Source organism: Protopterus annectens, chromosome 11.part0 (genome assembly GCF_019279795.1).
Source record: "Protopterus annectens isolate FY-2018-M chromosome 11.part0, PAN1.0, whole genome shotgun sequence".
Lineage (NCBI taxonomy): Eukaryota > Metazoa > Chordata > Ceratodontiformes > Protopteridae > Protopterus > Protopterus annectens.
This window is the reverse complement of record NC_056745.1, coordinates 286,223,011-286,248,500: the sequence shown is the minus strand read 5'-3', so window position 1 is coordinate 286,248,500 and position 25,490 is coordinate 286,223,011. Positions and strand designations below refer to the sequence as shown.

Here is a 25,490-nt window from a genome sequence, read left to right as displayed (position 1 = left end):
CTATCATATGAAAATGGACAGGGCATCCAGGAGTCACCTACGCTTCTGGCTGGGAGCCAGTGATTTTCAGTTTTGTGCCCTGCCCTTTGGTCTCACCACAGCCCCCAGGGTGTTCACCAAGTGTTTGGCGGTGGTGACAGCTCACCTGAGACGTCAAGGATTCCAGGTGTTTCCGTATCTGGATGACTGGCTCCTCGCAGCCCCCACCAGGCATCTACTCATCCAAGCCAGGGACGCTACCATTACCCTCTGTCAGCAACTTGGAATAACATTGAACTGGGAAAAGTCTGCCTTGCTGCCCTCACAGTGTGTCACGTTTATAGGCACAGAGCTAGACACCGTCCAAATGCGGGCCTTCTTGCCGCACGAAAGGATCAGAGTATTACAGAATCAGGTTCGTGTGTTATTACCCCTCTGGAAATTACAAGCGAGATGGGTTCTTCAGATTTTGGGCACCATGGCACCTGCCATTATGCTAGTGCCTCTAGCGAGATTACATATGAGGCTTCTTCAGTGGCTTCTATTTGCCCAATGGTCCTTCCAAAAACTCCTCCTTCCTCACCTGATCCTTCTCACAGACCGATGCAAAACAGGATCTCGGTTGGTGGCTATGCTCCACCAATCTAGACGAGGGGAAACAGTTTGTTCCTCCGTCACCTGTCGCCACGGTGACCACAGATGCCTCCCAGATGGGGGGGGGGCATTATCTTGGCAGGACGGTCCAAGGCACTTGGCAAGATCACGAGGTACATCTGCACATCAATGTCCTAGAGATGAGAGCGGTGTTACTGGCATTGCGGGCACTTCAGAGCTCTCTCCCTCTTGGGACTATTGCGATACATTCGGACAATATGTCCGTTGTATGGTACCTAAACAAACAGGGAGGAACCAGATCTTACCCCCTGTGCAGAGAGGCCGTGCGAGTGTGGCAGTGGGCAGCGTCTTCCCAACTGTTCCTAGTGGCAACGCACATTCCGGGGAAGGCCAGTGTGATAGCAGACAGGCTGAGCAGAGCTATTCTCATGCCTTACGAGTGGTCCCTGAACCCTTGGGTTGCGGAACAGATATTCAACAGGTGGGGTCAGCCGTGCTGCGACCTTTTTGCCAATCCCCTCAATGCCAAATGCAGCAATTACTTCACCCTGATCACCCCACAGGGGGAATCACCCAGGGACGCTGTAGTCCATGATTGGCCCTCCGGTCTGCTCTATGCTTTCCCTCCATTTCCTCTGTTACCAAGAGTGATTCAGAAAGCCCTATCCTTGGGAAGCAAGATGATTCTAATTGCCCCACACTGGCCTCACCAAGTCTGGTTCTCCTTTCTCCATCCATTCGTGGTGGACACTCCTTGGATTCTGGACTCAGTACCAGACCTACTGGCACACATGTCGGGACAGTTCCACCCCTCCCTGTAGACCCTCAGGTTGACAGCCTGGCTACTCCACTTCTGTCGCTAGTCAGACTTCATCGTTTTTCACCTGAGGTAGTGCACATATATTATCGTCCTCTCATAAGTCTTCGACTAGGAAGATTTATTCCAGCAAATGGAAAAGATTCTCTATTTGGGCTCATGCTCAAGGAATTGACCCGTACACAGCCCCAATTCCTGCGGTTTTGGAGTTCTTGTCCATGCTCTTTCAACAGGGCTCTGCGCCCGCCACCATTAAAGTCCAGTTGGCGGCTATTTCAAGCTTTCATACCTCCTATGAACCTTCCCTTATGGCCCACAAACTCTGTAAGGCCTTTTTAAAGGGCACCTTATTACTCCGGCCTCCTATTTCAGAACGTATTATGCTTTGGGATTTAAACTTGGTTTTGCAAGCCGTTACCTCCCCACCCTTCGAGCTGGCTGCCACCTGCGAGTTAAAGTTTTTGTCCTGGAAAACGGCTTTCCTAATAGCCATCACATCAGCCAGACGAGTGTCGGAGATTCAAGCCCTCTCCATTAAACCCCGGTATTTGATTTTTCATAGGGACAGAGTTTCTCTTCGACCTAACCCGTCCTTTCTCCCTAAAGTTACATCTACTATTAATCTCAATCAGTCTATTGAACTACCAGTGTTCTTCCCTCAATTTTCGAACAGGGCAGAGTTTAGATTTCATCAACTGGATGTGCACAGACAATTGAGATTCTATCTACACAGGACCAAACAACAACGAAAATCTGACCCAACTGTTGGTTTCCTTTTCAGAAAATAGAGCGGGATCCTCTATTTCCAAGGTTACCATTTCCAGATGGATTTCCAATTATATTTCCTTTATTTATTCTTCAGCAGGAAAAACTCTACCGTTCCCCGTCAAGACTCACTCTACTAGGGCTGTTTCTGCATCTGAAGCATACCATACCAGACTATCCTTGGATGATATTTGTGCTGCAGCCACGTGGGCTTCCCCACACACTTTCATTACTCATTACAAACTGGATGTGGCCTCTAGGGACCGGGCTTCCTTTGGTTCCACAGTCCTCAGGAGTATCTTCCTTTGAGCCTCCCAGGATAGAGGTGCTGGGGATGCTGTCCCGTGAGTAAGAATGTAGGCGAGATTGGACTACATAACATCAAGAAGTTATGTACTCACCATAACGTTTGATGTATGTAGTCCATCTTGCCTCACATTCTTACGTACCCTCCCACCTGCCCCCTTCCTGGAGGATCTGGAGGTTAGGATTGGTACTAGAGTACCCTTCAATGGTAGTTTGTTTTCTCTTACCTCATTGATAGTGTTCTACTTTATTGTGTTGTTGTTATGCATGAGGTGTGATTGTTGGTTTTGCAGCAAACTAGATCTGGGGTTATGGGATACCTGCTTGACCCAGCCAATGAGAGACTTCGAGCTAGTAGAAAAGTTGGCCGAGTTGGAGCCGATATTCGGCTCCGAACCTGTGAGTAAGAATGCGAGGTGAGATGGACTACATCGAACGTTATGGTGAGTACATAACTTTTTGTTTCATGCCATGCTGGTAAAGATATGTAAAGAAGTAAAACTAAACTTGTTTACATAAAAAGAAAAAAATCTTTGGCATCTTATTTCCTTTATAAAAACTATTTATTATTATTTTATTTATTTGCATTTGTTTACTGGGAAAGTCAACTGGGCCAAAAAGTGCCAATTTTCAGTCGAGGCCCGGGGAGAAAAAAAGCTCCACAGAAATACAGTACGTACATTTAATTAACAAAGTAAATGGCTACAAAATAAATTTTAAACAGCATACAAAGTAATAAGTTTAGAAAAGAATACATACTTTTTAACCAAGTAAGGCAAAGTGCACATATAGCTGTCAGGAGACCGCACATGTTTTCAAGGTACAGAAATTAGATTGCTACCAATAAAGATGGAGGTTTTTGAAAATAATACAGGAAGAAGGTAGGAAAGATGGGGTAGTAGTAGGAGAGAAATTATAGCTGAAGAGCTAGCACTTGAGCATAACCATTATGAGGAAAGATGTCTCAAGGATTTTTTGAAGAAAGAAGTATTAGTGGACTTAAGTGAAGGTGGGAGTGAGTTCCAAAATCTAGTGGTGGCAAAGGAGTGGAGCAACTGACCAGCGGGGAGGTTAGGTTTTACTATTAGCAAGACTGTTTTAATTTCAGAGCGGAGAGGTCTATTAGGGTGGTAAAGTGTAAATACTAGAGTATGGGCAGTTGTTAGTGGAATATATGTGAGCTGCTGAGGAAGTTCTAGCCAGTTTAGTAGTTGAAGAGAGGTGCAGTGGGGGGATAGGTGTTTTGCATTTGTGACAAACTTAGCAATTTTGTTATAGCATGAGTCTAGCTTGGATTTAGGGCTGGCCTGTATGTGTGTGAAAAGAGGAGCACCATAGAGAAGGGGTGGTAGGAAGGAGGAGACAACGGATGGTGTTGAGGAGTAGTTGAGGAATGTTTTGTGACAATAAAGCATTCCTAGTTTCTGGTGTGCTTTTTTGATGTTGTTGAGAATATGCATGTCGAAAGTTAAATGTTCATCTAAGGTGACACCTAGAAGTTTTAGTATGTGTTGCAACCTTGATGATCGTATTATTTTGGGAGATAATAGAGAGAGAGTCTTTGTTTATAGTAAAGGACCTCTTAGGGGTGAATAACATAACCTTATTTATTTAGGGTTTAGGGCAAGTTGGTTGTTGGCCATCCATATTTCTGTGTAGCAGATTGCAGACTGGGTAAGTTTCAGGAGTTTGGGTGGAGAGTTGGCAGTGCAGATGATAGTGGAATCGTCTGCATATTGGATGACTGAGCTGTCAGTGAGAAAGGAGTGGAAGTCTTTGATGAAGATGCTGAACAGTAAAGGCCCTAAGATGGATTCATTGGGGAGCACTGGTAGAGGTACTGAGAAAAGGAGAAAGAGTGTTGCCATTTGGTGACTTGCCTATCAGTGAGGTAGTTAGAACTAGTGAAGGGTTGAGGTAGTGATCCACAAGTTGGATAGTTTTCAGAGAAGGAAAGGGTAGGAGATAGTATCTAAGGTTTTAGAAAAGTCAAGAGAGAAAGAGAGAGAGAGGGAGGGAGGAGATGAGTTTCCTGGCATCATGAGCCCGATTGACAGAGTTACAGAAGGATTTAAGAGCTGTGGTGGTGCGATGGCCGGGTCTAAAGTCATGTTGGGTTGCTGACAGTAGGTTATTGTCAAGTAGATAGTTAAGGAGTAGGCTGTGTATGCATTTCTTGGGAACCTTAGAGATAGGGGAGAGAATGGCAGTGGGTCAAAAGTTAGATATGTCATCATTGTTTCACGCTTTGTGCAGTGAGAGGATGAATGTTTTTTTCCAAATAGTGGGCACATAACTCTTTAATGGGCCTATTAAGAAGTATACTGACTGGGTAGGCAATGGAAGTAGTGGCTTTTTGAAGGAATTCTGGGGGTAGGCAATGGAATTAGCGGCTTTTCTATGGTATGATAGGGTTAGTTGGGATGGTTTATTGTATCATTATTTATGGGGAGTAGTTTTAGTTTGAAACAGAAAATGTTTTCATTTTTGTGTAGGTTAGAATATATTTGGAAAAGGGACTGAGAGGTGGACGTGAGTGGAGGCTATGGAAATGGGTTTGGGATTGTTAATTTGTAGTGGGTTAAGTAGCAGTAGGAGGCTTAAAGGTAACAGGAGACTAAAATGTGTTAATTTATTCATAGGTGGCATTTTGTTATGGTGGTTTGTAAAGAGATAGAGTTGTAGGTTAGCAGATATGAAGGTAAATAAGGTAATGTTTAACAGGTAGTGGGGTGGAGGAGATTAGGTATAGTTGTTAGGAGGATAAGCACGTATGTGTTAGTTAAAGTGTGAATTAGCAAAGTGATTGGATGGGAGTTAATGAGGGAAGGAGTTGGGTGAGAATAAAAGTAATTGAAATGGGGGTGGGTGAGAATGGGGGTAGGGGAGCAGAGTGAGCCCTGAGTGAAGTGGAGGGCGAACAAAGCGGGTTGCGCTCGCTTGCCCCAGTGCAGCAAAATGAAAAACTATCTCCACAAGCCAGCAGGCTAAGGTGGGAGAAACCATGAGTATGGGTGGCAGTACCCAAATTTCACGAGTGTGCATGGGATAGAAACTAGAGGGATAGCTCAAATAAAGATGTAATTATGCAGTCCAAAATAACAGAAGGTCATCACACAGTATAGATACCTAATATAGGAGGGATAAATTAAGTACTAGGGAGAAATTTAGTAAGAAAGTAGCTGGAGAGGGTGGGGGGATTGGCCTTGCTTGTCCATGGCCAGCAGGGCTTGGAAGGAGCCAGATACCGTGGAGCCAGTGCCTAAGAAAGCCGACAAATTTCTCAGTCCCCCAGTGGATAAAACCTTCTGGTCCAAGGTGGCCCTGGTTGATGCTATTGTGGTGGCTGCTGCCACCAAAAAGGAATTAGCAGGGCAGAGTTTTTCTGTCCACCCTCCCAGTCGTGAATCAAGAGCTCTGGACAGATTTGGAAAGTGGGTGTTCGCTTCGGCTTCCTTTAGCCTGCGAGCCTTAAATTAATTTGCGCATTTCACTCATCTCCAGAGGGATTTGATAAAAGAACTGTCAACTTCCCTCTCTGGGTCCGTGTCCGAGGAGGAATTTAAGGTGATTTCTCCCAAGCTGTCCACCCTCCATTCTGTTATGAATTCGTACATCAGGCTAATTTCCAGTGCTGCAGAAGGGTCCTCATGGGTGGCGGCTTCAGGCATCGCCATTAGGCGTCATGCCTAGCTGCACCTAAGCGGGTTTCCAGAGGTTTTCAAGACATCATTTGTCAGTGCCCCCTTTGATGGTTCCACTCTCTTTGGTCCCAGTGTGAAAGAGACGTTGACCCACAGTGAACAGGAAGGGAAGACATCGGCTGTTGGGATCAGATTTTCTGCCCCTCAAAAGTCCTTTTCTAAGACCCAGAAGGGGAATAAGAAAATGTGGTTTCGGAAGGCACAGTCTTTCTTCCAGGATGTTCAGGATGATTCCCCTTCCAGGAGACAGGGAAGAGGCTTCAATGGCAGACGTCGCCCTAGGGGCAGAGGAGGCCCGCAGAATTAAGGTAACAGGGAGCCCTTCTCTAAGAAACCTTTTCAGCATCCCTGAGACGTTGCCTGACCGTCCTTCCCTGGAGGCAGTTGGAGGTCTGTTATCTTTGCACCCTCTGGCCTGGGAAAGCATTACGAACAATCAGTGGGTGCTAACAGTTGTATCCAGGGGCTGTTGCATTCCCTTTTCGGAAGTTCCCCCAAAATTCAGAACTCTTTCGGATATGCCACCCATTCAGAAAGAGTTGGCCCAACAGGAGGTTGCGAACCTTCTTCAAAAAAGAGCCGTCCAAGAGGTCCCCTGCAGGACCGAGAGGATCCGGAACTTATTCCCACTTCTTTTTAGTTCCAAAGAGAACAGGGTACTTGTGTCCTATTCTGGACCACAGTCATATGAACCTGTTCATACAGAAGACGAAGTTTCGGATGGTCACTGTGCAGTCGATTGTGCCCGTTTTGCACAGCGATGATTGGATGTGCTCAGTGGACCTTCAGGACACGTACTACCATATAAAGTTGGCTCGACGGTTCAGGAGGTTTCTCTGCTTTCGCTTGGGAGCTGATCATTTTCAGTTTAGGGCCCTTCCCTTTGGTCTCACCTCAGCCCCCCGGTTGTTCACCAAATGCATGGCAATGTTGGCAGCTCATCTCTGGCTGCAGGGAATCCAGGTATTTCCCTATTTGGATGAGTGGCCCCTACAAAGCATCAACTATTGGACAGTATTCATACCTTACTTTCCCTGTTCAATCAGTTGGGAATTATGGTAAACATGGCCAAGTCTTCCTTGATTCCTACCCAACGTCTGGAGTTTATAGGCACTCTGTTGGATACCACCACGCAGTTCGCAGCCCTTCCTCTTTGGCGGGTGTTTCTGGTTCACGCCCAAGTTCAAGTTCTGCTGGAGCAAACATCTCCTCCGGCTTCACACATTCTCAGGGCTCTAGGGTCCATGGCGGCTGCCATTTACTTAGTTCTGATGGCTTAGTACCACATGAGAGTTCTTCAGTGGACCTTTGCAGTTCAGTGGTCAGTGTTTCTGCACCCCCTGTCATTCAGCATTCATCTCACCCCAATGTGTCAAAAGCATCTTTTGTGGTGGATTTGTTCACCAGACCCTCCTAGTGGGCAGGTTGTTCTCTCCACCAGTTCCCACGGTCACCTCGGACACTTTCCTACTAGGGTGGGGGGACATTTCCAGGGAGAGACGGTCCATGGGACGTGGTCACCATTAGAGACCCAACTGCACATCAATGTTCTGGAGATGAGAGCAGTCCTTCTGTCATTGCAAGTTTTTCAGGATTGCCTCCCTCAGGGAACGATTGCAGTTCTATCGGACAGCATGGCGGTAGTTTGGTATATGAACAAGAAAAGGTGGCACACTGTCTTATCAGCTTTGTCATGAGGCCATGAGGGTCTGGGAATGGGCGATGTCCATGGGGCGCTTACTCATTGCAATGCACATTCCTGGATCATCCAGCGTGTTGGTGGGCAATTTGAGCAGGGCTATTCTGACCCCTCACGAGTGGTCCCCGAATCCAGTGGTGGTCCAGCAGATCTTCTGTCGGTGGGAATGTCCGAGCTGTGAGCTGTGACCTGTTTGTATCTCCTCTCGACCACAAATGCAGCAATTTCTTTGCATTCATCCTCCAGAGGGGGAATTCTCCACAGGGATGCGCTCACTCACAATTGGCCTCCGGGTCTCCTGTATGCCTTTAATTCCCAGAGTACTTGAGAAAGCCAGATGCCTCAAGATACAATTGATCCTCATTGCCCCCCTTCTGGCCTCGGCAGGTGTGGTTCCCCTTCTGTGGTCTCACTTGAGGCACCCACCCTGGGTGCTCGATCCAATTCCAGATCTTTTATCTCGTCTGTCTCTGCTTCCGCTTCCAAACTTTCAGACCCTGCGTCTGGCAGCGTGGTATGTCCACCTCCAGTGATTTTGGCTAAGTCCAGGCTAGCCTCACCCGTAAAGGATATTATACTTGCTTCCCAGAGGTCTTCCACTAGGAAGGTTTATATCAGTAAATGGAAGAGATTTTCTGTTTAGGCAAAGAATAAGAATCTGGACCCCTTTTCAGCTTCTATTCCTGAGATCCTTCTTTTTTAAGGAAGGGCCAATTTCTTCACAGTCAGGGTTCAGTTGGCGGCAATTTCAGATTTTCGTCTTGGTGATGATTCTACCTTTTCTTCCTGTCTCTGCATGACCTTTTTAAAAGGTGTTTTTTTTTTTTTTTTTTTTTTTTTTTTTTTTTTTTTTTTGCGACCCCCTGTGAAGCATCCATCTCCTCCATGTGATTTGGCATTGGTGCTGCAGGCATTGGCAAAACCACGCTTCGAACCAGCGGCATTTTGTGATATCAAATTCCTCTTCTGGAAGACTGCTCTTTTGGTGGCAGTAACTTTGGCGAAGAGAGTCTCAGAGCTGCAAGCTCTTACAATTAAGCCGCCCTACTTAATTTTCCATAAGAACAGTGTGCCTCTGAAACCAGATCCATCCTTTATACCCAAGGTGGCTTCAACAAGTAATCTTATTCACTGTATGCATCTTCCAGTATTTTTCCCTAACTATGCCAACAAAGGGGACTACATTCTGCATACCTTGGATGTTCGTCAACTTCGTTTCTGTCTGCATAGGACTAAGGAATTTAGATGTTCAGACCAGTTGTTTGTAGCCTTTTCTTTGAATAGAAAGGGCAGAGGAATTTTGAAAGTCACTGTCTTCCGCTGGATTTTGCAAAGTATTTCCTTCATTTACTGTTCAGAAGGTGTTCCCTTATCTTCATCAGTAAAGGCTCATTCCACAGTGGCGGTGTCTACCTCAACTGCGTTTGCAGATTGTCAACCCTTAGATGGCATTTATGCAGCAGCAACGTGGTCTTCTCCTCGCACGTTCGTCTCCCACTATAAGTTGGACTTGGTTTCTAGAGGAAGGGCTTCCTTTGGCTCCATGGTTCTTCAGCATGTCCTTCCTTGAGGTCTCCCAGGATTTAGGTAGCTGGAGACTCTGACCCTAACGTGAGGAATGGTGACTAACATAATATCAGATTTATAGTTATGTACTTACCATAACTTGACATCTGTGTTATCTGTAGTCACCATTCATCATGATCACACCCTCCAGCCCCCTTCCTGAGCGATTAGCTGGATTATGGTGGTCCTGTATGGCTGTTAATTGTTTTTGGTCCATCTTCTTTCCTTATGCAAACTCGATCTGAGGGGTTAGAGGGCAGCAGAGCATCATGGGAGGGAAGAAGCTTGAGCTGAGCTGTTTGTGTATGCTGGCTCTGATCTGATATCTGATCCAAGACCCTAACGTGATGAATGGTGACTACAGGTAACACAGATGCCAAGTTATGGTAAGTAAATAACTGTAATTGCTGGTCCAGAGGAGGGACATCACAATGATTTCTGAAAGGGGACTGAAATACACCCTTTCATAGATGGGTACTTGAGGTTTCGGTAAATGTGGATTTGCTGCTACAGTTTGATTTGCATCATCTTCATTTCCATTATTATTGTGTCATACTTATGCTTAGAATACAGAGTACAGAATTGGCCTAGAATTATTTCATACTTATTTATCTTTACATCTGAAGTAAAACATCTGTGTTTTCTAGTATGTTTAGAGGTATTCACTGCATTATACTTGGTTTACTTTTGCAGTGCTGTTTTGAACAACGTCTCAGTGTGCAAAACACACTAATGGCCACAAATATTTTTCAACTGAGTTGTCATCAGATCAGAAGTAAAGCCGTATTTATTTCACCAAAATGATATATAATGTTTCAGTTGTAACATGCTGTGGCTACATTGCTATGTTATCAAGTAGCTAAAGCTGTGAGGTCAAATCCAGACATTTGCATCACTGGAAGCTCTGATGTTAACAGTGCAGTCTTGGAGTATTTTATGGCTGAAATTTACTGTTATTACCTTAAGTTTCGTTATGAAATCTCAAAGGGGACAGAGATGTATCCTTTTAAAAAGAAGCCTCATTGGGTATAGTTGATAAGCTTTACTGCCATAGTCCGAATTTTGATTTATGCTAGGTTTTCTTTGTGGATGGTATAGTGAACTTCCGCTCATTACACTGAGTACAGGAATGGCCTAAAATGTTTTGCTGATAGAATTTGTAGGATCTCGTGGGAGAGAGAGAATGCTGTGCATAATTCTCTGCCAATGAATATGTACAACAAGGATAATTTCTCAGCCTATTTTTCTCCATTTATGAAAATCATCTTTTACAGCATTGATGACGAGAGCCACTTACAATGTGGTGTGCTTATAATACTCATTATCCATTAGTGGAAAACTTTGAACAGCCACTCAGAGATAACATTCAAGCAATGAAATAGTCACTGACTGACTCTCATCTTGTACTAAATTCAACTATGAATATCAGTTATATAATTAATCTCCAAATCCCATCATCTTTATGCACTAGCAGCTATGATGAAATCTGTGTTGACAACTCAGAATACCTAAGTATCGCAGCTATTCATTCTGATTAGATGACTATAACACAGTGACCATGAAAAATTGTTATCCGATGTTAGGGAGACAGAGTGCCACAACTGAAATCAGGAAAGTATGCAATAGAATGTCAAAAAGAAACATTTGTAAGCTTGATAAAGTATACATAAGTGTACCAGATATAATAGCTGGTTGCCATAGATCCTTCCACTCCATACTGTCTAAACTCATTATTTGACGAATTTTCAGTTAAAAAGTAGATTCACTTTAACTTACTTGCAGACCTTGCAACTATTCCTGTTTTGGAGATATTTACCTCTTTTCAAGCATGGTATACCCCTTTACATGACTCACCTATTTTTGGAGGTATGTTCCTATTTTCAGGCTTATTTTACAACTCCACACGGTATTCTAAATTCCTCCCTCCTGCCGCACACACAATTCCGAAGCTGTTTAGTACACAATAAACAGGGCTACATGTCCAAAATAGTGGCACCAATAATTTAAAAAAAAAGAGGATCAACGTTGTTAGTTTCCTTTTACAAAATAAATGATTGTGTGATTGAGATTTTTGCTATATAGTTTATTAAAGTGTATCAATTTTGATAATATGTTTACGTTTTAGTCCATTTAACCTTGTGATTTTGAGTAGTATCCCATAGTCCTACTTTGAAGTGAGAAGAGCAGTGTGTTGTTAGGGATTCACATTTTCAAATTAGAGGAGTTCTGAGTTTTGGCTGGCTATACTTGCATTTCAAGAGCCTTTGTACCCATTTCAGTGTCTACAAGTTGAGAGGAGTGCTTAAAAGTGCTTTTAACATTGATCACTTGCCTAATTATATTTACAAATACCATATATTAGTGCTTTTGACTTTTCCTCACAGGTACAAACTAACATACAATGCCATAATTTTGGAAACTCCTGTTACCTGCTGCACTGAATTAAATGAAAGATGAGATCATACACCTTAATGTTTTGCTGGTAGTAGGCCCTAGAGATCTTGAGTGGTAACAAGGAAGCCCAGTTTGTTAACCAGTCATAAATAACCCTCCTCTCAGATAACAAAGAGCAGTAATGTATATAAAGACCAGCTATCTCCCATCTTAAAAGTGAATAAACGTGTCTTAAACAATAGGAAAACAATGTAGTTTCAGGTTAAACGTGCAAAGGAATGAGAGCATGCACATGGAATAATAAATTAACTTTTACGTAGACTATTTTAAGAAAACCTGTACGTAACCTATATGCAGACATCTCTCTATTTCTAACTTCAAGAATACTGAATTACTTACTGTTATAAGTTCCAAAAGATAATGGACCGAAATTGCAGTTTGCAAACTTACAGGAAAGTAATCTTCTCGATATCTTCTAAGCAAAGACGATTCAGAACAAAGAACAGGTCCAGATATTTAGTTACATTTCAGGGGTCTGTGTTTAACCATCGAATGGTATTTTCATCGAACCACCATTCATTGTACGTATACCATTGAAAGTACATTTCATCAAAAGGCCGAATGATTGTAAATAATATCATAGAATGGTAATAGTTGGCCAACATAAACAAAATGAAACATAGTATGGAATTACTGGTATGGTAGGGATAAGGAAATCTGTCTTTTCCGCACTGTAGTTAGATCTTGCAGTTGGTATATATAATTGACAGGGGGGGTGAGGGGCAGAGCCCCCCACATGAAGAGGATTCTGTTAACGCCAGATCCTCCTCGTGGGGGGCTGCACCTCCCACACCCCCTGATTATACATACCAACTCTGAGATCACATATCAGTAGGGAAAGGATAGATTTCCTAGATCGCACTACAGTAGGGAAAGGGAAGATTTCCTTACCCCTACCATACCAATAAGTCTGTACTACATTCTGTTTTTTTATGTTGGAAAACTGTAATCTTTTGGTGGTCTTTATGATCATTTGGCCTTTCGATGAAACAGACTTTTGATGGTATGTGTGGGGTGAATGGCTGTTTGAGGAACGTACCATTTGCTGGTTAAACATGGACCCCATTTCAGATCATACTTTACTTCTCCTCCCTAGAGACCATGGCATAATTTCATTTTGCCTCAAATCATTTTCTCAGCTTATTTTTTACTGGTTCTGGTTTACTACAGTAAACATGACTAAAAACCACTTCTGCCACATGTAAAGGGCAAGGGCTTAATTACACCAGCACAGAGACAGTAGATAGCACTAATACAGAGGACGTCAACATACATGTTTTAACTGTCTGCATTTTGTGTCTCTCTCAGAGTTCTAGTTTGCTATTTCTTTGAGTTGAGCTCTAATTATATTTTATGACTTACTAGCACAGGAGATGTAAGAGATCACATATTCAAACAGCGTTGTGCATTCACTTCCTGCCATTTCCTTTTACATTTACAAGAGGCAGAGGTTGCAGTGTTATATTTCTCAGATCTGCTGTATAATCAACAGAAAATAGAAAAGGTAAAAACATAACATGTTTAAAACTAATTTCTTTACCTTAACCCAGGCAGCAGAAGAACTATTAGAAATGTCAAGACTTGCAGGCTACATAATACACTGGGGAACAAGCCACAGTTCATCTTTAGAGTACAATTTTGAAAAATTGCCTAGCCGAGATATAAAATAAGCATCCAAGTGATGCCACAATAACAAATAACTGACCGGAAATTAGCAGTGACCTCTCTACTCTATCATTCAAAAAAAAAAAATAAGTGAAAGGCTGATTGATATGGTCTTGAGCCCCCCCCCCCCCCAAACACCAAATAGGTTCATAGGTGTTTACTAGGCTAACGAGCCTAGCCATGCATCCCAAATCTCGGACAAATTCTGATACCCTTGATAAGTGTAAGCATGGACCTGGGAGCTGAACCATTTATAGGTTACCTCTGTCCATTAGAGACATAGGTGCCAAACCAGGGATGAATTTCCGGTTTTCCATTCAGTTGTCCAAGTTGCACTTGAATGGGTTAGGGAGTAACTCTGCTTCACATGGATGGGGAGCCTGTTCCATAGACGGAGTAGTCTCTGGGATACATACCGGTCTCTCCAGCAGGTCCTATTTATATCACAGGCAAGGTTTATGTCTTTAGAATGGGTAATTCTGGTACTGTTTGTTTTTTGGATATGCAGGAGGTCCATCAGAGTGGAGTCTGACAATGCCCTGTATGCCAGGCATCGATCTCCCCTCAAAAACCTGTAGGAGACAGAATACAGGGATAGGGCCATCAGGCAGTCTGCATAGGACATATTATTTATGCCCTGTATTCCTTTAGTGAGGGACGTTTGTGGACATTCCAATTGTTGGATATGCCTCTGGATAGGTACACTCTAAATGGGGAGGGGGGGCATTGTACTCAATGATAGGTCTGATGAATGCCGAATATAGTGGAACAATGATTTCCTTGGACTTAGATGCCATACCTTTGTTTGTAAGTTGCGCAACTTAGAATAATTTCCTCACCACTGTAGATATGTGATGATCAAAGGCTAGATTACTATCTGTGTGTGTCCCTAAGTCCCTGACTACTGGGTCAACTCAAAGGGGTGTGTTGTCAATATGATAGTTACCAGGGATGAATGACTTCCCAAAAGATACTATTATGCATTTCTTCGCATTTTTTTTTTAGTCCACGGCTCTGACACCAGTTGTTGGTCTGTCAGCCCCTCCTGGAGAACATTTGTGTCAGTGTGAGATTCAATGGCAGCTTCTAATTTGCAATCATATGCAAATTTAGTCAGCCAGGGACCACTAACACTGACCTTGACTAATTCCTGAGGGACTCAACTTGTGACTGGCCTCTCTGTAGTGGTGGACTCCCCAATTCTAACTTCCTGTAATAACACTTGATCAAATTACTGTATGCACACTTATCAAGCGAGATATTACCTGATCATGCATGCTTTGTTCCTTTCTATAATTTCCAGGATGAGTTGATTTAAGTGAACTTAAGGAATTTGCTAAAGGTGGCCTTAAGTACCACACATTTTGGAAGAGGCTGGTTGAGTTTATTTGAATCCTCTTGGGTGTACACATTTTGTTTTTGCTTTACAAAATATTTTAATTTGTTTAACTAGTTTTATATTCTTCTTGCCTTGTTTCTTAACATATTTTGTAAAAATGCCTGGTGAATAGGCATTCAAATACTTAAATCCATTATATCCTATTTACTACTATATATATACTTTTGGATTGTACATCTATTTCATTGCGTTGTGTTGTATATGTATTTTAATTTCATTCACTACTGTTTTGTTATTCTCATTGGCAGTTGTGCAGTAGCTTGAATTTAATACTGTTTGAAATGCATATTTTTTTCAATAAGGTCATGTTAGCTGAAGAAAAAGTCTTTTAAATGCGATTTTTGTAAATCCTTGCATGCTGAGAGTCTACCGAGTCTGCCAGGACATTTAACTAGAAGTCAAATGAATTGCATTTGAGGGTTACAGCTAACCCATTTGCTAGAGGAAAGTAAAAAGGTTTATGAATGACTTTTACTTCCTTAAATATTAGGGTACCAAAAGGTATCCAGTTTAGAACTGCGGGATGAAATGGAGGTTGAACTATCATAGGAAAGTTCAGAAATGTTAATACTTGAAGTATGAGTATCCCCATCTGGGCTCTAGCATTGGCCCCACATAACATTGCAATGTGCAGGGTCATGTCTCACTTTCATGACCATCTCTTTAATGTTTAGTATGAACTTATGACAGGATTCATAAGACACCCCCACCCCACAGTATTTCAGTCAAGAAATGAGCCATTTTGCTTCTGAATTCTTTAATTCTGCCCTAACTCTGGCTAGTCTGTCACCTCTTGTGGAGCTACTTCTGGACATGGCAGTGTCATGCTTTTTAACCATATTTTTATCAGCACATTTTAATACAGTGGCACCTCTTTGATTGAGACCTGTCAGTTCTGTAAATTTACTAACAATTGCTCCTAAACTCAAAGCTGTGATGGAAGAACTAAATTAAGTTTCATGGGTATCAGTGGACTTGGTGATTTGATAGTTTATACCTTACTGTTAGTTTCATAGGTATATACTAGGGTAATGACCACCAGGGCCTTTATAAGCCTAGCCACGCAACCCAACCTAATTGCATTCTTTGGTAACATGTGCATCTTAATTGGGGGGGGGGGGTATGTTTGTTAGGATGTTGCTAAAAAAATTATATGAGGGGATGTGTTGGTTAGTGAACATTTACTGTTGGCCTATTTTTGTAAGAGACATGGGGGCCATCCCAGGGATGAATTTATGATTACCCATCCAATGTTAAATAATCCAGTCAAGATTGTGTTCGAGTAGGGTTAGGGATGGAATCTGCTTCACACTGATGGGGAGCCTGTTTCAGAGCATGCGAATCCTTTAAGTCACATATCTGTCTCGTCAGCATGTTCTGTTTATGTCACAAGCAAAGTTCAGATCCCTGGATCTAGTGTTTGTGGTACTGCTCATTCTGTGAATCTGCAAAAGCTCCATCAGGGCGGGCTGTAAGGGATGCTTTATATGTCAAGCACAGATCGTCTCTCAACAACCTGTAGGAGACAGAGTGTAGAGACAGTGCTGTAAGGTGGTCTGTATGGGACAGTGTGTTAACTCACTACAGCCAAGTGACGTCTGCAGGTGTTTCTGCAGTTACCTCCTACTGCGCCTCTAGGCGTCAAATATTGCCTGTTCATATTTGCATTAATAATTCCAAAACCATGTTACATACAAGGTATAAGAACATTTTATCTTGAAGCATACATGATGGCAAATACAAGTGTATTGATATATCACCTCTGTCAATGGGTATTTGTTAAAAATATAAGGTGATCACTTCATTCTATAAATGCTGAAGCCACGCCCACTGGGAGTTAAAGGTACACACTCAAAAGAGCTCTACTGGAGGGAATGAGTTGGATTTTGTTGGTGAGAAACCTGTGTGGGCTTTCCAGCTGTTGCATATGCCTCGTCAGGTACATGCTGAAGGAGGCATTGTACTCGGTGATGGGTCTGATAAAGGATGAGTAAATTCTAATACGGTGATGGATCTGATAAAGGATGAGTAAATTAGAATATGGTGATGGGTCTGATAAAGGATGAGTAAATTAGAATATGGTGATGGGTCTGATAAAGGATGAGTAAATTAGAATACGGTGATGGGTCTGATAAAGGATGAGTAAATTAGAATACGTTGATGGGTCTGATAAAGGATGAGTAAATTAGAATGGTCTGACTCCACCATCTTTTGTATATCTGATATGGCACTTCTCCAGATTGTTTCTGTCAGCACTGTTTCCTCTCAAAATAGTTGACAAAACTTAAGCTAGATTCACCTGTCCTGGGTAAACTCCATCCTGAATTCCTGGAAGTTGATCTTAAGTCCATCTCCTTTCCTTTCATTATTTATTTTAATCAGAAGGTCTAGACATATAGCATAGAAGCATACATTAACTGTACCCTTCCACAAGGGATATCCTTCTTTGGAGAGGGACAGTTACAACCCTATTGCCTTGTTGTTTCCACGGTCTGAGAGTCTCAGAAAATGTACCCATCAGCTACTCCTTAAATAGCTTACTGGTTTTGACAGATTGCCCTGTATACGTCACTGGTTTAATTTGTAGCTGTGGAACTGCTAATATCGTACAGAAGTACAGCAGAATTCATATAATCCCAACTGGATGAGGGTGTGTGTATGTCTTTCTATATAAAACTACACACTGTCAGCAATATATAGTTTGTACTCGCTACACAAGATTTATGTCTAACTTTCAGTGTTACCAAATGGCATACAAATTATCTCGCAAGTAAACTACTGTTTATTTGTAGTCCTTCTGCCAGATTAGTAGTTGCTAACTATTTTCATCCCTACTGCATTCAGCACGCCTAACTTTTGATTTGTGAAAAAGTAAATTAAACAGGCTTGTAATAGAACAGCACATTTTGCATTTGGTCAGCACTGAGGAATGTGTTATTTGCCCCTGTCAACTAAATTGGTTTGGATTTTACCAGTACCTTATAGATGAGCAACTTTGTCTTGCACTAAAACTGCTATACTCCTAACAGGTGTCCCTCACTAGCTAATGTCATGGCATGTGAGCTAATGCAGTGTTATCTTTAGTTTGCATCCTCTGGCAGATGCATTCAGATCCTTCTTATTAAAAATAACTGAGGTGATTCCATGTTTGTTATTGGAATAAGTACCTGTTTAACATGAGGAAATTACTAGAAAAGAACATTTCATGAATTCATTTAAAACATTTCTTCAGTAATATGAAATGCACTCTGTAGCATCTTTATTCTTTTCCTGTTTTGCTAGTCCATCTCTTTAAATAACAAGGAGGAAAGTGATTGGAAATACTGATAAAAAGCACCTCCTGCAACTAGTACTAGGACAAGGCCTCTCTGTGTATCACTTGCCTAAATATATTTACTTTTTTCACACACACCATCATTCCTTGCCAACTCTTGCTGGCTTCCTGTCTGTCCAAAATCGGCTTTACCAAATTGTTGTCTCTACTGCACATGTGACTGAACCACAATAATGTGTTCTACTTGATCTTCATGGTAACTAGGGCTGCTTTGGCGTCTGCTGTGTTGTCCTCATTTTTTCTGTTCTGTAGTGTGTATCCCACTATCCATTTCAGACTCTTCATATCTATCATCTCAAGCTTACACAGCTGGCCTGCCTTCTTTGACCAAGTTTCTGTCTCATGCAGAATTATCCTACCAGACATTACTCCTGATACATTGTGCCACTTGGTTGCAGCATGTCTAAGTCTACCTTTCACCTTCTCAGAATTCCCTTCTCCTCAAACACTGTTCCCAGATCCTTGAAGCTGTTGACCCGTTCCATTATTTTTCTTTCTTTCTCAATTTTTAGCTTCTTCTGGTTTCCTCTATTTGCTGCCGCGACAGCTTTGTTTCATTCCATGTGCTGTCATTTCTACATTCCAGTCTCTTATCATTTGCTGAATTTCCTGTTCAGAATCTGTTTGTAATATGATGTCATCTGTGCACGTCAGATTTGTTGATGTGTTCTGACTTCTTTGCTAATGTAGTCTATCAGTATAAACAACAGTGGGTTTAGAACTGAGCCTTGTTGCACACCCACTCCCACTGAACGCCTCATTGTGTGTCTGAACAATGTTCATATTTGTCATTGGTACCCTGTGCATAGCCTGCACTAATTCTACCAGTGTTTCTGGGACTTTGAACCACAGCAGGACACAAAAATCAGCTTTCTTGGGATCTTGTCTTATGTTTTATCCAAATCTAGAAATGCCCATTTGGACTCCACTCACCTCCAACCTTTTCTCCGATGTATCATACTACAAACATCACATCAATTGTAAGTTTGTAAGTTACTTTACAGTGTTCTGGATGTATGACTATTAAAGAGCATTGGTTCACATAAATGAGGATAATAAGATAACTCGATCTAGACTGTTGGGTAGGTGAGTTTGAATTTTTTTGGTATTTTGTCTGATTGCCTTATGGACAGTTTATTCCATAAAGCCACAGCTCAGAGAGATTATAAGGAAGTTTTTAGATTGTGTTAAATCTTGGAATGTGAAATCTTAACTCAGCAAACTTCAGTTCAGGTTTGCTCTGACATGTTTCAATATCCAGTAGAGTTTGTAGATGATATTTGTCATGAAATAGCTTGTAGACAAAAATAAATTTTCCCCTAATATATCTGTAACTCACTGAGTATAAACTTGAGATATGTACAGCATTCCTTATGTCGTACTCAATAGGTACATGAATTTCCTCATGAATTTCCTTTAGACTGATTCTAATGCATTTAGTTTTTTTTTCCTGGTTATATGCATGTGTATGTATACATACACACACACATACATACATAAGGTATTGTATTCCATTGCAGACATTATAGAATCTATAGATAATAATATCAACATAGATAAGTTACTTATTACTAAATTCTTAACCGCAATATCCGCATGCTTCATAGCTAGGCTTGTAATGGTATAAACATATATACTGAATGAAAATTTGTTTGAGTTCATTTATAACTAAAGACTTATAATGATTCATTAACCAAAGTATGTTTAATGTAAATGAAGCTGGCTTTATTATAGAGGAAGTTGGAAAATGCATAATATTGCACTTGTCTGGATTGAACTGTAGCCCTGTGTTATTGGCATAATATATATATTTTTTAAGATATGAATTAATTGTGCGATGATCATTATCACTAGTAATAAAACCTGTCTTGCTATCATCAGCATAGCTAGCATCTTTGATCTTCAGTTGAAAACACTAAGTAGCACAGGTCCAAACGCAGAATCCTGGGGTACTCCAGAAGTAATTTCTAAGTATTTAAATTTTTTCCTTGTAAAACCATAACCTGAGATTATCCTTATAGCCTAGATGTAATCCATTTAATTATATATGGATTTCCGTTAGCATTGCACATGGCTTTGTATATTGCTGTAAAGGATAAAGTATGAAAGGCTTTAGCAAGATCTAAAAGATACCCCAGTTGACAAACCGCAGTTATTTGCTGTACTAATTTGGTTATAAAACTCTACTCGATTTGTAAGAGTAGACCTCCCTCTAACAAAGCCATGAAGGGTTAATGTCAAGAAGTTCCATAGGACTATTTTTATTTATTGAGGTTCGTTAGGCACCTCTCAAAACGTTTGTCAAGAGTGGAGATTGAGTTGATTGGCCTCTAGTTCTTTGCAATTTCTTTTCCATCTTTTGTATTTATTAGGTGGTGTATGGATTGCTTCCATGAATTGTGTACTGTAACATGATACAGCAATTTATTAATTTTGTTTATCAAAATAGGACCAAGATGAAGATTTACATTAAATATTTCAATAGGAGTACAATGTTAGGACCTGTACATGTAGTCCTGTTAATTTAATTGTGTTTTCCTTACTATGTCAGTTGAAATTGAAGGACATGCATCCTCTAACAAAATATAAAATTTTACTTGATTTTTGCCATGAGTAGAAGTAATTGATGCAAAATATTTATTCATTATATTTCCAATTTTTACTTATAATTGATTGTGTGTTACATCCTGATCTGAGTTTGAACTGTTTGCCCTCTTCTTACTTTCTACTACTCTCACTCTCCAGCACTTTTATGCAGTGTGACAGGACTTTGATACTTCTCTACTGCCTGCAGTTTTGAGTATCCCCTGCGTTCTTGTACACTGGCACTAGGGAATTCTTATTCTCCAGTTACCTTGGATTCTGCTCTCTCTCTACATACCAGAATGAATACCCTCAGGAATATTTTTTTCCATATAGCTTCCAACATCTTCAACATATCTGTACTGGCTACATCAGAGTCTGCTGGTTTCCCTAACTTCATCTTTCTTCGTGCACTTTGCACTACTTTTCGGCTGTGTTCTCCTTCCTGTTTCAGTATGGGTTGTGCAAGTGACCGTGTAGCTTTTATTGTAGGGTTTTCTTTATTCAGAAGCTATTTGAAGTACTCCTAAGATTGTATATTAAGCTTAAAATCGCTTGAAAAGCAAGTGTGCAGCCTTGGCGCAGAAATTTCTGCTTTGGACTTTCCCCCACAGGTCTAATCATTTTAGAAGATTGATTTAAGATTCTGCTGATTTCTTTGTGTACCTTTATTTCTGTAGGTATTAATTCAGACCTGGTGCTTGGAGGGCAGTTTTGGCTAAGCAAGACCCTTCTGTCCAGTTGTCTTATTTGTAGGAATGGGAAAACTGCTTCCCCTTTCAACCAGAATGTATTAGTCAACCCAAAAACACTGAATTTTGTATTAAGTTTATGAAAAAAAAAAAAAAAAAAAAAAAAGCTGTGAAAGACGTTACTGTTAACTGTTTCATTAATGTTAACTCACATCACATAATTGTGTTTAATGCCACCTTGAATAATCTGTATCAATGTCATCTAAGATAATTTTCGAGACGTATGTGGCAGGAATGCTTGCTTGTTTGGCATTACACTAACTTGCATTGTGAATATTTAAGCAATAACTGACAAACGTGGTGTGGTATATTGAAGATTTACCCATGGTTGGCGTGTTTTAATCATGAGGGCAAACCATCCACGGAGTCTGTTATTGCTATTATACAATGACATTATTTAAGAAAAAAATACTTACTTTTCTTAAATAATGTCTTTGTATAATGGTGTAGTACTGTTCTTCCGCTGATGGTGGTATACTGCTTCTTTGTGTTTATGTATTGTGCATGCGTATGGAACTTGCATTCCTACGCTTTCCCAGTACATCAGTGCTTTGAAACGGAAGCAACGGAGAAAAGAAAGTCTCCATTTTTTCTTTTTTCTTCTGTTTATTTAAAAAAAAAAAGAAAAAAAAGGTTTTGGACACTTTATACTAGCAGAAAAAAGTCCGGGCGACCGGACCTTTTTCCGTTGGTATATTGTGAGATTTACAACGGGCGCGCTGGCCAATCAGCTTGCACATTTTAAAATATTAATGGGGGGGGGGTCATTGTATAATATCTGTTATACAATAACAGCTCATTTGTATTCAATGTTATACAATAACAGCTCATTTGTATTCAAAAACAAGCACGCTGATTGGACAGCCCAGTTAGATGCCAGTTGTAAATCAAGCTTACACCAGGAGAATAAAGTCCAGCCACTGAAGAACCACTGAGTGGCTGGACTCGCTGTTGGAATATGCTGAGGGGCAGTTCAAAACAGAAAAAAAATCCGGTACATGTCAAACAGAAACATATCTGATTATTCCTTCTATTTCTGTATTGTCCTTCATAAAATCTTGACTGTCTAAAAAGCAGCAATGGAGAGTCTGTTTTCTTTGTTGCTTTTTCTGCACTGTACTGATGTACTGTGCAAGCATGGGGATGCAAGTCCCATATGCATGTGTAGTACATAGATAAATGGGGAAGGAGAAGGAGGAGGAGGAGGAACACTGCCGTGCTGTTATACAAATACATTATGTAAGAAAGGTAAGCAGTTTCTTTCTTAATAATGTCATTGTATAATAGCAATAACCCACTTGTGGGTTTGGGTATAGCCGGATTTATCCACAGCACTCATGGATTATTGCTTAAGTAACTGTACTCCTCACTTATTAGCAGTACTGTAATGTGTGCTCGTGCAAATGTGAATGATAGAAGAATATGTGCTGTTGTCACTGAGAAGTTACTTCTACTGTGTGATGCACTTTGGCCTGTATCTCATAACATTTTAAATAAAGGAAAGAGGTGGAAGGAAGCGGTGGCAGGTGTGATACTGTGTTCCATCCCTTTTGATACTGACCTCCGAGAAAAGTAAAACAAAAGCTCTGTCTGAATTTAGATTTTTTTTTCTGTAAATGGATTTTATTCAGTACTGTATGTTTAAGCTTAATGGTCCTCTTACTCAAATGGTTTGAAAGGACACCAGCAGTAGACTGTTTATGTAAAAGGTGGTTCATTGTCAAGCTGACAAATTGACAAATATATTTAAATTTTGTTTTACAGTTTCTCACTTTTTCTGAACGACTCGCCAATGTGAATATTGATATAATTCATCGAATTGACAGGACAGGAAGCTACTCAGAGGTGAGTTGCAGTTTACCCTTATTTTTCACCGGACTCTTGAAAAAATTGCTGTATTTCTGCTGTGTGTTGTAAAATTACGATATTGATGGTTAGCCTTTTGGCAGAGTTGTAGAATTGCCTGTCATGAAACACTGAAATTAGCTTTTTATGTCTTTTTTTCCATTTAAATGCTACATGTAATATACTTTTTATGGGGTGGTATTTCAAAACTTATGAAAAATAAATTCTAACATCTCATTTCTCTGCACAAACTGGCTTTTTCTCAATTGCTACAGAAATGTGTTTCTCATATATTGAAATGTAAACGTCTCCCAGAAGCAAATATTGTTGTATACATTTTTATAAAAGTTTGTTGCTTTTCCAGACATGATTCCTTTGTGCCTAATACCACATTATTTCATACAGTTTTTAACCAAGATCATATTTTTGCTAGTAGCTGTTTTGTATTTTTACAACAGCTTAATGGTTGTACTGGAAAGGGAAAAAAAATTGCGCAGTGTCATTAATTGTGTTGCCGATTAGGGTGTGATGCTTTCCCCCCACCTTGACTAAAGCCCCTGTTCTAGCTGAAGAAAAGCAACCCCAAAGCATGACACTGCCACAACCATGCTTCACCGTAAGGATGGTGTTCTTTTGGTTATGCAAAGTATTGTTTTGTGCCATACGTACCATTTGGAATTGTGGCCAAAAGTTCAACCTTGGTCTCATCAGACCATAACACATTTTCCCACATGCTTTTGGGAGACTTGATGTGTTGTTTTACCAAATTTTAGCTGGGCCTGAATGTTTTTTGTGAAAGAAAAGGCTTCCATCTTGTAACCCTACCTCACAGTCCAGACATATGGAAGATTGTTGTCACATGTAGTACACAACCAGTACTTGGCAGAACTTTCTGCAGCTCCTTCAGTGTTGCTGTAGGTCTCTTGGCAGCCTTCCTGACCAGTTTCTGTCTTATCAATTTTGGAGGGATGTCCAGTTCTTTGTAATGTCTAAAACTGTATTTTATTTTATCTTATTCCTTGGATATCGCTCAGTTTCTCGCTCCTTTTGTTTTAACGTCATTGTTGTCCCATATTTTCTCCACTTTTTTATGACTTGTCTTCACTGTTCCATGGTATATCCAATACTGTGGAATTTTTTTTGTACCCTTCTGACTGATCAACAGTAAGATCCCTTTGATGTTTGTAAGCTCTCGGTGAACCATGACTTTTGCTGTAGCAGACAACTGAGTAAATGTCAGGAAAATCCAATTAAGGCAGCTAAACTTTATTTGGGGTTAACCAGAGTCTCTCTTAATTGATGGCAGGTGTGTATCCAAGAAGACTGAATGCTGTAATTAACTCAAAAGGTACTTCAGCAAAGTATTAGTTTAAGGATGTGCACACTTACGCAACCAGCTTATTGCACATTTTTTTATTTTTTTTCATTTTTTTATATTTTTCCCCTAACAGATTTGTTTGTTTTTCAATTGAATTGTTCAGGTTGTAGGTCACATTAAAGGTGGGAAAAGTTTTGAAATGATTTATTGTGATCTCACTTCTTTTTATCACAAAAACCTGGCATTTTAACAGGGGTGTGTATGCTTTTTATATTCACTGTAGCTCCTTTCAGTTCTTTTCCACCACATGCAGACAGGTCAGGACATCATAATACATGGACATCATTTTGATATCTTCTCTGTATTCGGATTCTAGATAGCCTTCTGTATTCTAATTGTGGCCCCTTCCAATTTAAATACCCTGCTGCAAATACGTGCATCTGACCAGCATATTGAGTATCTACAGTGCTGTGCCCAGGCTTCTTCACTTCTCAGTGTGCTGCATCTACACAGAGCCACCAACTGTATCAGTGGAATATTCTGCAAAATGTTTTAGTGGAAGAAAGTTAGAAAAGCTGGAGGGCTGCTGACTTGAACTCTTGGATATTTGTAGCCCTGTATTCTGTCTATAAGGGAATAGATGAGGAGAGGAAAAAGAGACAAGGAACGTAATATCCCAGCTTAATTGT

At 40.8% G+C, this 25,490-nt stretch overlaps 1 protein-coding gene across 1 annotated transcript in view; it reads left to right on the top strand.

Annotated features, from left to right (window-relative positions):
- UTP20 (UTP20 small subunit processome component) overlaps positions 1-25,490 on the top strand; it is a gene marked incomplete in the record, with an annotated part of 2,478,305 nt that overhangs the window by 64,638 nt on the left and 2,388,177 nt on the right. Inside the window, 1 exon segment of the mRNA XM_044087776.1 lies at positions 23,403-23,483. Within this exon segment, the coding sequence (XP_043943711.1) occupies positions 23,403-23,483 (81 nt within the window).